We start from the raw sequence: 16,123 nt of genomic DNA, 5'->3' as shown, positions 1-16,123 counted from the left end.
AACAAGTAGTTGGTCCTCATTCGATTTCCTTGCAACATCATCTTTCTATTTATTTAGTACGTGAAATGAAGAAGTATTCTCTTTCTTTTGTAAACCCGAATAACATTACCAAATTATATTACCTTTAAGAGGATGTAAGCTCTACATAATTGACGGCTTTTAATCCAGGACTAGGAGTTATGTTAGACGGCTAGAGGGTTAGGTAAGAGTTAGTATTGATCGCATGATTGAAAAATGTGTTCCATTGCATAGTCTTTTTGGTCATCCATCGTGTTTCAAGTGTTTTTTTTCCCTTTTTTCTTTTTCCCCTTCTCCCATGACACTTTTTTGAAGGTTCCAATGTCTTTTACAATATTTTTGGTAGGAAGCATAGATAAAATGATGGAGAAAAAACTTAAAGAGAGAGAAAATTAGAATGATAGAAAGGATATTAGTTTTCCTTGTTGTTTGGTAGATAAGAAGGAAAGAAAATGATAGATTTGTACAATTACTAACCTCTTTTCTATCTACCAAACATAGCATTAGCAATCAATGTATAGAGTCCTCTCTCTCTCGCTGTTTTTTTTTTTGATGAAAAGTGCTATATATATCACTAATACAACCACACATAAGTGGCAGTTAAAGTGGGGCCGAGTTCTTTTATTTTTTTTACCATGTGATAGTTCAATTTTACTTGCTACATACATGTCTGGTGATGTATCACGAGCGATGACGAATAGTTGCTTTTGGATAAATAATGTTGGGAACTCTAATCTCAATTTTTTATACCAACTATGAGTTATCATTTTTTTATTAGTAGGTATTTAAAAGATTGTTATATTGATTAATAATAAATAATTGCATTTGCCATTGAAAAGATGATATTCAAAGTTGGTACAAAAAAATGAGATTTGTTATGAATAGTAGTTGTTAATCTCAGTTAAAGTTACTGTGCAAGTCAGTCAAAATTACTGTTCATGTCAGAATTTTACTGTGCAAATAGTAACTGAAAATAGTAAGTACTTTACAAATAGTAACTGTAAATGGCGTTGAAACTTTTCTTATAAATAGAGTTCTAAAGCTTTTCATTTTGTATACCTTCACAAGATTAATTAAATTCTCTCCTTAAAATTTTTCTTCTTAGTTTTCATAACAGGATTAGAATTGATGTCCTTAGCACTACTCCTTTTTGGATGGGTGATTCTTGTGTGCTATTGCTTGATCATATTTGGCTAGGACTTTGCCATACTAGATACCCACCCATTACTAAGTAATTAATTAGAAGAGTTTTACCAAACGGGTAGTATGAAAATGAAGCCTTGTCTTTTACTGATCTCTGAATGTATGTATGTTAAAAATCCGTTGGCTCTGATCAATGGGGAAATGCTGAGCCATTTCCACTGAACTCAAGAGGTACTTTGTGTGGAAAAGCTCATTAATTAGAATCATTTGGTCGTCTCCTAGACTTCTATGAACATATAATTCCAATATTCCTATTGAGTGGAGATTGGGATGAAGACTCATCTCTGGATCCTTAACTTATATGTCAAGTTTGCTTGTCACTTTATATTCTCGATGCACGTATAAAGCCAAAAGGAAGCTTGAAATTTCTGCCAACTTGCCGAACGCAAATTGATTTTAAAGCATTTTGTGGTGAAAAAATCGCACATGGATTAGTCATGTGCTGTGCTGTAGTCACTTTCAGGGTCAAAGCGCACACGTCTCAGACGCGGTTTTGCTTTTAGTTATCCAGTTGGAGTGAACTCGTGAAGTTGCTAGGAAATTTCCTTGACGGCCTAAAGACGACTTTAATTCGCAACATTGGTTTTTTCAATGTCGTGTAATGATATAGTTATTGCTGCGTGTCTTTCGTCTCATATAAGTTTAGATCCCGTTCACTTTGTTGATTTGAATTTAGAATTCGAGTTTTTTTACAGTAAAAAACTCTCACAAACAATCACATCTACTTTTTTTGCTACAGTAAAAAGCTCTCACATAGAATCACATTTCAACTCGAATTCTAAACTCGAATCAGCGAAGTGAACAGAGCCTTTAGTTCCTTCTTCCGTCTTTTTTTTTTTATTTTTTGTTTTTTTGTGGGTGTTGTGTCCAACGTATATGATACAGACATTATAGCATCATTAAACAATATGGATGATCCTTGATGACGTGTTTTGCCGACGACAATTCCACACCAGCCCACAAGCTTCTACCCTTAAAAAGCAAAATAAATCAAAATACGCCAACCATTTTTTTCCCCGTTAGGAAGTTGTTCCCATAGAAACGGGAAGGTGACCAATCAAATTGCTGCTACTGGAGTTGGACCGCTAGGAGCAAATAAATATTACCCGGAGACTTGCAATATAGGCTGTTCATAGGCATGGTTCCTACGGCGTGATTAATGCTGATTTGATTCAGTAGACGCACGCTGATTAATAGTCAAAGATAAATGAGTCAGCTATTCGGTGCTAATAAATGTATAGTATTTGGACAAAGATTGCTTTGAAAATCAATAGTAAAAACAGGCAGGAGTTTTAGAATATTATTCTGGGCTAGCCTGCCCAAGTGAAAATCTGTGCAGTGATTCTTAGGACACATTTAGAACTCGTTTTAAAATAATTTTATTTTATTATATGAAAATAAAAATGAAAATATTGTTAATTTTAAATAGAAATTATTTTTAAAAATGCGTTTGATAATTTTATTAAGAGATTATTTTTAATGTAAAAAAATTCATTAATATTTCTCTTTCTCTTTGCTCAAAAGAGGAGAAAATAAAAATAAAAAATAAAAAATGATTAAAATTTATTTTTTTATTTCTCTTTTATTTTATATTAAATTAAAAAATTATTTTTATTTTTATTTTTATTTTTATTTTTTATTTTTATTATGTTAAATGTCGTTTTAAAAACGTTTTTATTTTTTTTTCTTAAAAAACATAAAAAATAAAAATGAGATTAATTTCAAACACGACCGTTGAAACTATTTGGCAGCTCCTCTTGGTTTTCTTCATACTGGCCCATAATAGTCGACGCCTTTAAGAGTTGGCGGCCTTAGGCCCCGTTCATTTCGCTGATTCGAGTTTAGAATTCGAGTTTTGCTACAGTAAAAAGCTCTCAGAAGCAGTCACATTTAACTTTTTTGTTACAGTAAAAAGCTCTCACACAACATCACATCTCAACTCGAATAAAAACTCGAATTAGCGAACTGAACGGCTCTCAGTATTCTAGCCAAAATTATGTTTTGCCGCCCAAAAAGGAGGGGAAAAAAAAGAGGATTCAATTTAGGAGACGTTTGGTTCATGGATTAGAATCATGAGATTAGAATTATTTTTTATTTACGTATATTTTTTGTGAGAAAAAATACTGTAACGAACCATGAACTATGATTCGAATGGGGGTACGAATTTTCCAACCAAACAACCTCTTATTGTGAAGACTTGATTTACGTGTGAATTACTTGTGTCCGCGTCCGGCTTGGACGGCATTTTTTACTAAATATCTTTTGAGCTTGACAATGAGGACCACTAGTACGGACTAATTTGGCTGATTAACTAACAATTATTTTTTGGTAATTTAGCTACCACCCACCAACGAAAATCAAAATCACGTGCAAAGGCGTACCGGCATCCTTTTTGGTGCTTTTCTTTTTATAACTTATTTGTTTTTTTATTTTTTTTGATAATGCACAAATATTGGAAGTTTCCTAGGAATTTCAAAAACTATAAGCCAGCTCGTGTTGGAAGGTACAAGTTATCATTGTAGTTATGGTAATTCGTTGTACCCTTGTCGGGAAGTTTTGATAAGCTCTCGCCTCCGGAGCACTACGTTTCATTTTAGGAGTAGCGTCGGTGCTAAGGATTTCTAGAATAAGTTAAGATGGAAAATCTGCACCATATTTTGTACATAATTATTTTGTACACTAATAAAAGAGGTGACGACAGAAAAACTAATAAAGTGAGGAAATAAGTGTAGTATATCTCATCTTATACAAGAAACCTCCTTCAAATCCGTGACCCCAAAAACGGAGCGTTACAAGTAACAACATTTCAACAATTTCGAATAAAATAAGGAAATGTGTACCCGTTAGCTACTAGCTTGTCATATGGCCATTAGACTGTCAGAGCCGAAATTCGCTCAAATCCCACAAGCAAATGGAAGCTCTCCATCCTTTTAAAATGTGGCCCATGACTTTTGACCAAATAGAGAGAGAGAGAGAGAGAGAGCAACTTTGCAAGTTGCTCACGAATAACGTTGCCGTCACCGCCACAATTTTTCTATATAATGTATAGATTCCAAGAAACTTGAATGAACGCTCTTTCTTTGCAACTGCTTTCTCCCCATTCAATAACAAAGCTAAGAACCATGTCAAGCGTAGACAATTCACGTATTGCGTATGGCAAATTTATCATTGAAATTACTAGAGCACAGATGCGATGGCGCATGGCCTTTAGAGCTCTCCATTTTGTCCGAATCATGCTGTCGCTTCCCAAACAGATAATCCTAGCCGAGTCAAACAAATACAATAGCCTTTCGGAGGCCTTGCTCTCTCAATCGTACCCCGACATAGTAGCGGAACCAAACACTAGTTCACAACACCATGAACACATTAAGACTTTCGGTGACGACAAAATTTTTGTCCCCGAAGTTGACCACCATGTCCTCACGGAAATGGTTAAAGAAAAAGACTTGGTATCCCTCCGCAGCCTCGGCGGAGTCGGAGGAATCGCTAAATCCCTCGGTACCAACCCTGAGAACGGAATCACAGACAACGACCAAGACGTCAATAAAAAGCGTGACATGTTCGGCTCAAATACATACCACAAGCCACCTCCAAAAGGCTTGTTTTACTTCGTGGTGGACGCTCTGAAGGACACCACAATTCTGATCCTCCTAGTCTGCGCTGCTCTCTCTCTTGGGTTCGGCATCAAAGAGCACGGCGCAAAGGAAGGTTGGTACGAAGGCGGCAGCATCATCATCGCGGTGCTTCTGGTGATCATTGGCTCAGCTCTCAGCAACTTCAGACAAGAGACTCAGTTCGACAAGCTCTCGAAAATAAGCGACGACATCAAAATCGACGTCGTAAGAAGCGGAAGGAGGCAAGAGATCTCCATCTTCGACATCGTAGTAGGAGACGTTGTCTTACTCAACATAGGCGATCAAATTCCAGCCGATGGCCTATTCTTAAGCGGTCATTCTCTGCTCGTTGACGAGTCAAGCATGACCGGAGAAAGTGATCACATCGAGATCGATTCCAACACGCACCCTTTCTTGTTCTCGGGCTCGAAGGTCGCCGACGGCTACGGGAAGATGTTGGTGACGTCCGTGGGGATGAACACGGCATGGGGGGAGATGATGAGCTCAATAACCCGCGACACGAACGAGAGGACGCCATTGCAAGCTCGCCTCGATAAGCTGACGTCTTCAATTGGGAAGGTAGGCCTTACGGTTGCTTCTCTAGTTCTTGTAGTCATGTTAGTTCGTTATTTCACTGGAAACACGACGGACGACAATGGAAATAGGGAGTACAACGGTAGTAAAACCAGCGTAGACGATATTTTGAACTCAGTGGTGAACATCGTCGCTGCGGCGGTGACCATCGTCGTGGTGGCGATACCGGAAGGATTGCCCTTGGCCGTGACGCTAACTCTGGCCTATTCTATGAAGAGAATGATGGCTGACCATGCTATGGTGAGGAAACTATCTGCTTGCGAGACTATGGGCTCCGCAACTATAATTTGCACAGATAAAACAGGTACTTTAACATTAAACCAGATGAAAGTTACTAAATTTTGTCTCGGTCAAGAACAAATAGGAGAAGATTCTTCTAACGAAATTGCGACGAATGTTCGTGAAATGTTCTACCAAGGAGTTGGTTTGAATACTACTGGAAGTGTTTATAAGCCTGATCAGTCCGGTTCTGAACCTGAATTTTCTGGCAGTCCAACGGAGAAAGCTATACTTTCCTGGGCTGTTTTGAATTTAGGTATGGACACGGAGAAGTTGAAGCGTAAATACGAGATTCTACATGTCGAAACGTTTAATTCGGAGAAGAAACGAAGTGGGGTTATGTTGAGAGAAAATGTTAACAACAACATTTATGTTCACTGGAAAGGAGCTGCTGAGATTTTAGTGGCAATGTGCTCAAGTTATTATGAAAGTAATGGGATTAAAAAGTCTCTAGATGAAGACGTAAGGAAAAGAATTGGGAAAATAATTGAAGGCATGGCAGCTAGCAGCCTTAGATGTATTGCTTTCGTGCAATGCCAAGTTTCAGAAGAGGAAATGGAGTACAGTGATGAAGAAAAGACTCACAAAAAGCTCAAAGAAGAAGGCTTGGCATTGCTCGGCATAGTCGGACTCAAAGACCCATGTCGACCGGGTGTCATGAAAGCTGTCGAAGCTTGCAAATCTGCCGGGGTGGCCATAAAAATGATCACCGGAGACAATGTCTTCACGGCCAAAGCTATAGCCGTGGAGTGTGGAATTCTGGAGCACAGAGATCAAGCCAGCAGCGATGGGGAAGTTGTCGAAGGTGTCGAATTCAGAAACTACACAGAAGAAGAGAGAATGAAGAGGATTGACAACATAAAAGTGATGGCAAGGTCATCACCCTTTGACAAGCTATTGATGGTGCAGTGTCTGAAACAAAAAGGACATGTTGTCGCGGTCACTGGAGACGGGACCAACGATGCGCCTGCGCTTAAAGAAGCCGACATAGGGCTCTCCATGGGTATCCAAGGCACCGAGGTGGCAAAAGAGAGCTCCGACATAGTCATCTTGGATGACAACTTCACCTCCGTGGCCACGGTCTTAAGGTGGGGCAGATGCGTTTACAACAACATACAAAAGTTCATCCAATTTCAACTGACTGTGAACGTCGCAGCACTAGTGATCAACTTCGTCGCTGCGGTTTCAGCCGGGGAAGTTCCTCTGACGACGGTTCAGCTTCTGTGGGTGAACCTGATCATGGACACATTAGGCGCACTGGCTCTGGCCACAGAGAGGCCTAGTGATGAGCTAATGAAGAAGCCGCCTGTTGGGCGGACAGCGCCTTTAATAACAAATGTTATGTGGAGGAATCTACTAGCTCAATCGATGTTCCAAATAGCAATACTCTTGATCTTACAATTCAATGGTGAGTCCATGTTTAATGTGACTGAGGAGGTAAATAACACCCTTATTTTCAACATTTTTGTGCTTTCCCAAGTCTTCAACGAGTTCAATGCTAGGAGTACGGAGAAGAAGAATGTGTTCAAAGGGATTCATAGGAATAGACTGTTCATGGGAATTGTGGGGGTAACTCTTGTTCTTCAAGTGATAATGGTTGAGTTTTTGAAGAAGTTTGCAGACACAACGAACCTGAACTGGAAGGAGTGGTTGGGATGTATTGGTGTGGCGTCTCTGACATGGCCACTTGGCTGGTTTGTGAAGTCGATTCCGGTCTCGGACGAGCCACCTCTTCTTGATTATCTAAAGAGCTCGGTGTTTAAATTTACAAGGATTACCAAGATCTTTCGGAGAACAGAAAATTCTACCTCAAGACTTGGACTTAGATGTGGGAAATGTTAAGTTGAAAAGGTACTATTGTCCGTAGAAAAAGGGTAACAAAGGGTATGTTCTTCAATTTCTCTCTCGGATGCAGCGGCAAACGCTCCTAATAACTTCGATGGCTCTGCCGGCAGGCTGGATCAGGATTTACTCGGATGCCGATGTTGGCTCCATTGACTCAACCCTCGCAGTAGTGGCTTGTGACACATCGGGGGATGTTGTCCTCCCCCGAACCGAGAGGTCCTCTGCTACCGATCCTCTGGTTGCGGAAGCTTTAGCTCTTCGACTTGGTCTTGTCATGGCTTGTTACTGAGGGTGGGATGCTATCGTCTGTGAAAGCGATCACGCCCTTGCTGTCTCCGGCCTTAATTCCCCCCTTGACAGGTGTAACCGGAGGCTGAACTTCTTGAAGGATGAAGTTGACAACCTATGAAGCAAACTTACTGATTCCTCGAGACCTTAATTTTGCAGCCCACAATATGGCTGTGGTCGAGAGTATAAACACTTACCGGACTTTTGATACAAGTTTGATCACCAATGGTGTTCTCTCTGATGTCTCGGAGTGGCGTCCCCATCTCTGAGTTCTCTTCTTGTGGGATGTTGTTCACGGTTTTGCTTATTGTTCGTCTTCTTTTCTTGTTTTGCCTGTTTGTTCTGGTTCCTGTTAGTGGTGTTAGTTGTAGGCCTTGGCGCCCATTTACTATATGAATGAAACTCTCATCTAGCAAATGCATACACACACGCGCGCGCGCGTGTGTGTATCTATGTATGTATGTGCACTTGTATTATATAAGCATTGACCACTACTAATTTGGGAATTTCAGTACTTTTGCTAACAAAAGAGCAAAAAAAAAAAAAAAAAAAATTTTGCTATTAGCAAGGGTTGGAATGATTTATTATTATGGATTGAAATGGATACGGTAAAATGTATTGTCGTTCATACGTCTACAGAGAAGGATATTATTTTGCTGATAGGTTGGCTAACCTTGATCCTTGTACCTTCCGTTTCATTGTGTTTATGCAGTCTCTAAAAACAATATGAGAATTCGCTATTATAGATTTTGTACTTGATTTCTTCTTTGATTGTCTTTATCTGTTTCTATCTCTCATATTTAGTTTTTTCCGAATAAAATCTACGCTCTTTGTGGAAGTCGTTCATTACAGAGAGAAAAGGACTAATAGCAAAGTTAATTGCTAATTTATAGAAATTTTTAATGAATGCATTAAATCTACGTCTTATCTCACATTCAACTAAAACGATCAGGAAGTGAGATTGTAGGCTTGACTTAGCGCCCCTAAAATAGAAATCCGACCGACATTAAAAAAAAAAAAGAAAAAGAAAGAAAGACAACTATTATCAGATGGACTCTGTCATTAATTATATTTGCTTGAATGTAAAACATTAATGTGAATAGTTTGAAATTTGTTATGGTCTATGGTCTTATACATTAAAGAAATGGATAAGAGATTGATTAATCCTTGGTTTCTATATATTGCATTTCCTTCAAATTGCTCGCTATAATTCACGGTTTTGCTCTTAACAGAAATCTGGAATTTAAAAAATGGAGGAAGAAAAGAAGTTGAGATCAATTCTTCTTTTTACCGAGCCAAAAATTCTTGTCAGAAAGTGTTTAAACAGGTTTTTTTTTTTTTTTTTTTTTTTGTTTTGTTTTGCTTTTTTTTTTTTTGTTTAATAATAGCTATAGATTTTTATAATAGGGTATGCACAAAATACACTATTGATAACATCTGTTTTAGATTCTTTTAGTTTTTTATATTTTTTTTTTATTTGGAGTGAGGTTAACAAAATTTAACATTAAGAAAATCACATAATTGAGAATGTTGGGTCCGTTTTTGGGTCAGTGTCACAAATGGTGTTACAACACTAGTTGTGACACTGATGACAGTAAAAGTGTAGACATATATGTTTTTCTTTTAATTCAGTTCCAGTGATTGTAAGTGCAATAAAATAACAGAAAGCATAAGAACACACGAAAATAGTATCGTAGTTCGGTGCGCACACATACTCTGCGGGGCCATGCCCAGACAGTGAACAATCTACTAAGATAAAGAGATTACAAACACCAATCGGTCTTACACACTCAAAGACTCCATCCTTGATGTTGTCGCCGCTGTGGAGAATCCTCTTAGTGGCCTTATCCAGTGAGCACTACTCGTCTTTGAAAACTTTCTCCCGAAAGTAATATGTTCTTCTCCCAAAGAACCACCTTTTGTTTTTTTCACTCAACAAGCATCAAAGCAGCCTTTTACTGCAGAATATTTCATTCAAAACCTCTCACATGAACTCAAAATATCTCTCCTGTTTTCAGCCCTGTGTCTACACAACACATTCTACTTTCCTGCACACTAATTCACACTTTTTCAAATCTCTAGATCACCAACCATAAATTGTCAACGATAACCACACCCAATAAAGGTAATATCTCATCCATTAATCACAAAATAAAGCCACCAGCCCCAATGACAGCAAGGAGACCATAATTCCCATGATTCTTTCCTTAGATGAACCAACCATAATGCTCCAGCGAAGGTCAACTAAGTAAAATGAGCAAATGCCTATTTTAGAATGCATTACAACCAATTTGTCAAAAATAAGCCAACACAAAATGCACTAACAATCTCCCCATTTGGCTATTTTTGGCAAAACTAACATTACTAACAAAAAGAACCTATTACAAGATAAAAGATAAGATCCAACTAAGGGGGTTAATTGAATTAAGAGTTCTCCCCCTTTTTGACAAAATGCAGCCAAAGTTAAAAATAATACTAATAGAAAAACCTTTTAGAAGCTGTTGTCGCAGAAATTGTTGCAACACCTGATATAACACTTTTCTGCATATCTTTTTTCAGGGTCATTGATCTCTGCAAAACGCTCCCCATGAGTCATCTACAAGTCTTACTCCCCCTTAATATAATATTCTTCCATGCATATTGTTTTTATCATCTATCAAAAGCTTGGAGTGACAATTACCACAATACTCAGAGTTAGTAGTACATGCTTTAAAAGAATTATAAGCCTCATGACACCTTAAATCACATTTCCTTACCCACACACGTCTATAAAATTTGTTTTGCAGATCAACCTTCATTTTAGGTGTCCTTCTTGTGAATGCAGAATTCGGTGGATTAATGATCATACCTCTTTTTAAAGCATTCAAGTATTTGTAACATGTAGGTCTAATGTGGCCAAGCAAATTACAATAGTGACATGTAGGAACAAACCTTCTTGATTTATGCTGAAGGCGTGAGATAACAACTTTCTTATGAGAGATAATTTGAGGCTCGGGTGCGGGTGTCTCCTTCACAAATATTGTCTTGAACATTGAGCATTCACTAGTATAACCAAGTCCATGACGATCACAATTTACTTTTCTTATGGAGAGAATATGATCCAATTTGGTAGTGACGGAATTCATCATCTTCAAATTTTTCCGAGTGCTCTTTAGTTCAGCCCTTGTTTCCTTCAATTTCTTTTCTCTTTCTACAGCAAGCAATTCATAATTATCAGCAGCTCTCTTCAACACATCATTCTCTCTGACAAGATCATCAATGTGCTCCCGTAGACATTTATTTATTTCACACACTTTAACTCATTTGCTGAACATGGTCTTATAGGATTCTTATATGGCATTAATAGTCAACTCCTCACCATCACTATTACTTTCAGAATCTGAAAAATCTCCGTTTTCACTGTTCACGGAATCTGTTACAGGTAGTGTTGCAACACTGTCTGCGACACCTTTTGTAACACTGTCTGTAGAAACACCTTGATCAGTATAAACATTGAAAGCAACATAGTTGCTCACATGTTCGTCATCTTCCTGACTGCCTTTTGACTCTTCATCACTCCAAGTTGTATTAAACGACTTCTTTTTCTTCTTGAGGGTATTGGCGCATTCAGATTGAATATGTCCATATCCGGCGCACTCTCAGTATTGAATACCTCTGTTATTTGTCTTCAATTATGTGTTATTTGCTGCAGATTTACTCTTTTGAAAGTTGCTGGAGTTGTCGTTTCTTAAATTCTCATTCTTCCTATTGACCTTCTTCATCACCTTGTTGAATTTCTTTGACAACCTTGTTATGGACTGGGCCAAGTCTTCTTCATCATCGAAATCAACTTCGGCTTGAAAGGCAATATTTTTCTCATTCTTTCCTTCATTGTTTTCATCAAGATTCATCTCAAAAGTGTGCAATGAACCCATTAGCTCATCAAGTTTCATTGTTTGGACATCATTGGCTTCCTCGATAGCTATCACTTTGTAAGCAAACCTTCAAGGGGGTGGCCTCAATGCCTTCCTTACCAGTTTCTCCTCAGGAATTTTCTCACCAAGTGCAAAAGCCTCATTAGCAATATCACATAACTTTGAATTGAAATCAGAAATTGTTTCATCTTCAAGCATGCGTAAGTTTTCAAACCTAGTAGTGAGAATTTGAAGCTTTGATAGTCTCACGGCTACCGTGCCCTCATGCGCCGTCTGTAGAATTTTCCAAGCCTCCTTAGCTGACTCACATGTAGAAATTAGTTTGAATTGATTGGCATCCACTCCATTGAAAATAGCATTCAAAGCTCTTGTGTTGTTATTGTCCAATCGATCTTCTTCCGTAGACCAATTTTCTTCGGGTTTCAATACTTCTTTTCCAACATCATCTTTGGTGATAGGGTGTGTCCAACCAGTTAGAACGGTACGCCACGCTTTCTCATCAATTGCTTTGATGAGCGCCTTCATACGAGCTTTCCAATAGGCATAGTTGGAACCATCGAGAAGAGGAGGGCGCGTTACTGAGCCACTTTTTTTCAAAAAATCCATCCCTGACAATACAGACCAAATCCCAAAACCTCACCAAACAATTGTTGGGTCCATTTTTCGGTCGGTGTCACAAATGGTGTTACAACACTGGTTGTGACACTAATGACAGTAAAAGTGTAGACAAATCTATTTTTCTTTTAATTCAGTTCCAGTGATTGCGAGTGCAATAAAATAACAGAAAGCATAAAGAACACACGAAAATGGTATCGCAGTTCGGTGCGCACACCTACTCTGTGGGGCCACGCTCAGACAGTGAACAATCTACTAAGATAAAGAGATTACAAACACCAATCGGTCTTACACACTCAAAGACTCCCTCCTTGATGTTGTCGTCGCTGTGGAGAATCCTCTTAGTGGCCTTGTCCTGCGAGCACCACTCATCTTTGAAAACTTTCTCCCGAAAGCAATACGTTCTTCTCCCGAAGAACCACCTTTTATTTTGTTCACTCAACGAGCATCAAAGCAGCCTTTTCTACAGAATATTTCATTCAAAACCTCTCACATGAACTCAAAATATCTCTCATGTTTTCAGCCACAGTGTCTACACAACACATTCTACCTTACTGCACACTAATTCACACTTTTTCAAATCTTTAGATCACCAACCATAAATTATCAACGATAACCACACCCAATAAAGGTAATATCTCATCCATTAATCACAAAATAAAGCCACTAGCCCCAATGACATCAAGGAAACCATAATTCTCATGATTTTTTCTTTAGATGAACCAACTATAATGCTCAAGCGAAGGTCAACCAAGTAAAATGAGTAAATGCCTATTTTAGAATGCATTACAATCAATTTGTCAAAAATAAGCCAATAAAAAATGCACTAACAGAGAAGTTGAGAGCTAATATTTGACTGATCGTAAAAATGAAAAGGTGATGAGACAGGACTCATATTTTGAATCCAAAATCCCAGGAAAGTGCATAGCCATCGATACAGAACATGTTTAACCATCAACGTCTTTGACCATTAATAGGCATATAAAGGCATCAAAGTTCTAACAAGTGTAAGTGCTTGTCGATTTTGCAGATAAAAGAAGCCCATCAAAGTTTACTTTTAACTCCATCCACTCAAATGTAACTTTCATGGCATGCACACAAAGAAAAACAAGAAATGTCTCTATTATGTGTATGATATAAGGAGACATACAATAGGGCGGGTATGAAAGAGAAGAAGAAAAAAAAAAAAAAAAAAAAAAAAAAAAAAAAAAAAAAAAAAAAAAAAAAACACCATGATCCCATAGGATCATGTTTTAAACCATTAGGTCTCGTTTATTTGACCGATTCGAGTTTTCAGTTTTAGGTTTTTACAGTAAAAAGCTCTCAGAAAATGTCACATCTAACTTTTTCTGCTACAGTGAAAAGCTCTCAGAAAATGTCACATCTCAGCTCGAATTGAAAACTCGAATCCGCGAAGTGAACGAGGCCACAAATGTATAAAATTATGCCAATTTTGTAAATTTTTTAATGAAACACGTGGACATTTAGTTTGTGGATTTATAATCATGATTCAGAATTATTCTCGGTTTACGTGTATTTTTATGAGAGAAAATACTGTAGCGAACCACGAATTATAATTCGAAACATGGCACGAATCTACCAACTAAACGCACCAACAAACTCCAACAACGGACCTTTTTTTTTCTCCTTATAAACTTTGTGTGAATGTGCATATAGTTATCTTTCTTAACGAGCAAAAACAGGACAAAAGACAAAAGAGCAAAGAAAAGTAGAATGCTCTAATAGGAGAGGCGATAAGTCACTTGCCCAAAAAAAAAAAAAATTCTGTGGGGAAGAAAAACAGATAACTAAACAGTACTGTAACAGATTAATGTAGCAGGGCTTACTAGTCAATAATATTGACAAATCTTCAAGAGCACTCACTATTTTCTTTAGTTTACTTTCCTCATACACAACTTTGTCTTTAATTCATTTAAAAACTAATAAGTGAGGCAGAATAGAGAGAGAGAGAGAGAGAGAACTTTGTCTTTAATTCATTTAAAAACTAGAAAAGAAAAAGGATTTGGTTTGGGTAAAGATAATAAGTGAGGCAGAACTTTGTCTTTAATTCATTTAAAAACTAGAAAAGAAAAAGGATTTGGTTTGGGTAAAGATAATAAGTGAGGCAGAATAGAGAGAGAGAGAGAGAGAGAGAGAGAAGAGATAGACATTCCTACAGATAACTGATTTGTATTGGAAATATTAATTTATTGGTGTATTGGAACTATTTTTGTCTATTCACTTACCTTTATTAATATCTTACTACAAGTAGATAATACTTTTATTATCATTATTGTATGTCTCTATATTCTTTTATTATGGTCATAATTATAATTTTTATTTTTTACATTTTTCCTTAATATTGAAATAACATATATCCAAACATGCATCCATGACTGTCCTCTTTTCCTCGGGAGGAGATGAGATGTGTTTTCAAATTAATGTTATTTACCAATGTAATTGAGTTAAATGAAATGTTTTGTTTGTTTTTTTTTGGATAAAGGCATGACACGTTTGTTACTTGTTACTTAAGGCAGGAAATTTAGGAATAGAAACGACTTAGCTGTACGATAGCATACCTTTAAATACAGAATGCATAACGTATTCACCTTTTTTTTACCTTTTTCTTCTTTTTTTTATATTTTTAAATGTCTATCGAAATATTGTTTGTCATCTACAAAACGACATCAAAATCTTGAAGATAAACACGTTTCGTTTATCTAAATGACGCCACGTAGCCAACAAACTTTGTATCAGTTAACTACAAGTCGTTTTAACTTTTTTTTTTTTCCTTTTCACTTGAAAACAGAGAACTTACTAAAATACAAACTAGATGGCGTTTTTTCTTTTTCTTTTTTCTTTCGGCTAATGATTTTTTTTCCTCCCCAGTCCCCACTAGAGAACAGAAAACTAACGAAATGAACTATACGACACATAAAAGCCGCATACTTGAACGATTAAAGAGTCGTTTCTCAGTCTCTCTTAAAGACAGCAAACTTGTAGACGGAAAACGATATGTCGTTTCTAAAATACACGGCAGTAAATCTAAAACAAAAACTACATGTCCTTATTTGAAATAAAGGACTCTTAAAAAAAAAGAAAAAGAAAAAGAAATAAACAACAACAAAATTAGTAGTAACGAGATGCCATTGTTTATCACATACGCGAAAAAATAAGAAAAATTTGTCAGGACATATCCTTTTATTTCCTTTAAGCGACAAATTTGTCAGTTTTTTTTTTTTTGTTGAAACGACATCAAACTTTACAGTAAAACACAGCATGTCGTTTTCATACGAATCTGGCTCTTTTTTTTTTTCTTCTTCTTTTTATCCTTCGAAATTTAACAAATCATTACTGTTTTTCAGATTTTACTTAATTCTATTAAAATTTTGATGATTAAATGGTTTCTGACACGCATTATAGAAAATTAAACCACAAGTCCACAACGAATTAAGATGGAAACGTAGCATATGAAACTCTGAGAATTGGCACTTTAAAAAAAAAAAAAAAAAATCCCAAAGTCATCATCATATGAACCTATGAATGCACATAAAACTTTTATGTCAAACCCGCTTAAATTTGAAAAAAAAAAAAAAAAAAAACCAAAAAAAAAATCAATCTAATTTTAAAGTGTGAAAACATATTGCTTTAAAAATTTTGTACGTGGGATCTATGTTGTCCAACACCATGTCATAAAGTAGATACAGTTAGATCAGCGATTAATTATTAACTTAAATAACACTTTAGTACTTA

The 16,123-nt window shown here is 36.9% G+C and overlaps 1 protein-coding gene across 1 annotated transcript; it reads left to right on the top strand.

Moving 5' to 3' along the window:
* The first annotated feature begins 4,215 nt into the window (after positions 1 to 4,215).
* Positions 4,216 to 8,467, top strand: LOC21395745 (calcium-transporting ATPase 12, plasma membrane-type). Its single transcript, XM_010088806.2, has one exon. The coding sequence runs from the start codon at positions 4,287 to 4,289 to the stop codon at positions 7,548 to 7,550; it is 3,264 nt and encodes a 1,087-aa protein (XP_010087108.2). The 5' UTR covers positions 4,216 to 4,286; the 3' UTR covers positions 7,551 to 8,467.
* The last annotated feature ends 7,656 nt before the right edge of the window (positions 8,468 to 16,123 follow it).

The sequence above is a fragment of the Morus notabilis genome, unplaced genomic scaffold, assembly GCF_000414095.1.
Source record: "Morus notabilis unplaced genomic scaffold, ASM41409v2 Scaffold345, whole genome shotgun sequence".
NCBI classification, from domain to species: Eukaryota; Viridiplantae; Streptophyta; class Magnoliopsida; order Rosales; family Moraceae; genus Morus; species Morus notabilis.
The sequence above is the reverse complement of the archived record's forward strand: the minus strand, read 5'-3'. Positions and strand labels throughout refer to the sequence as shown.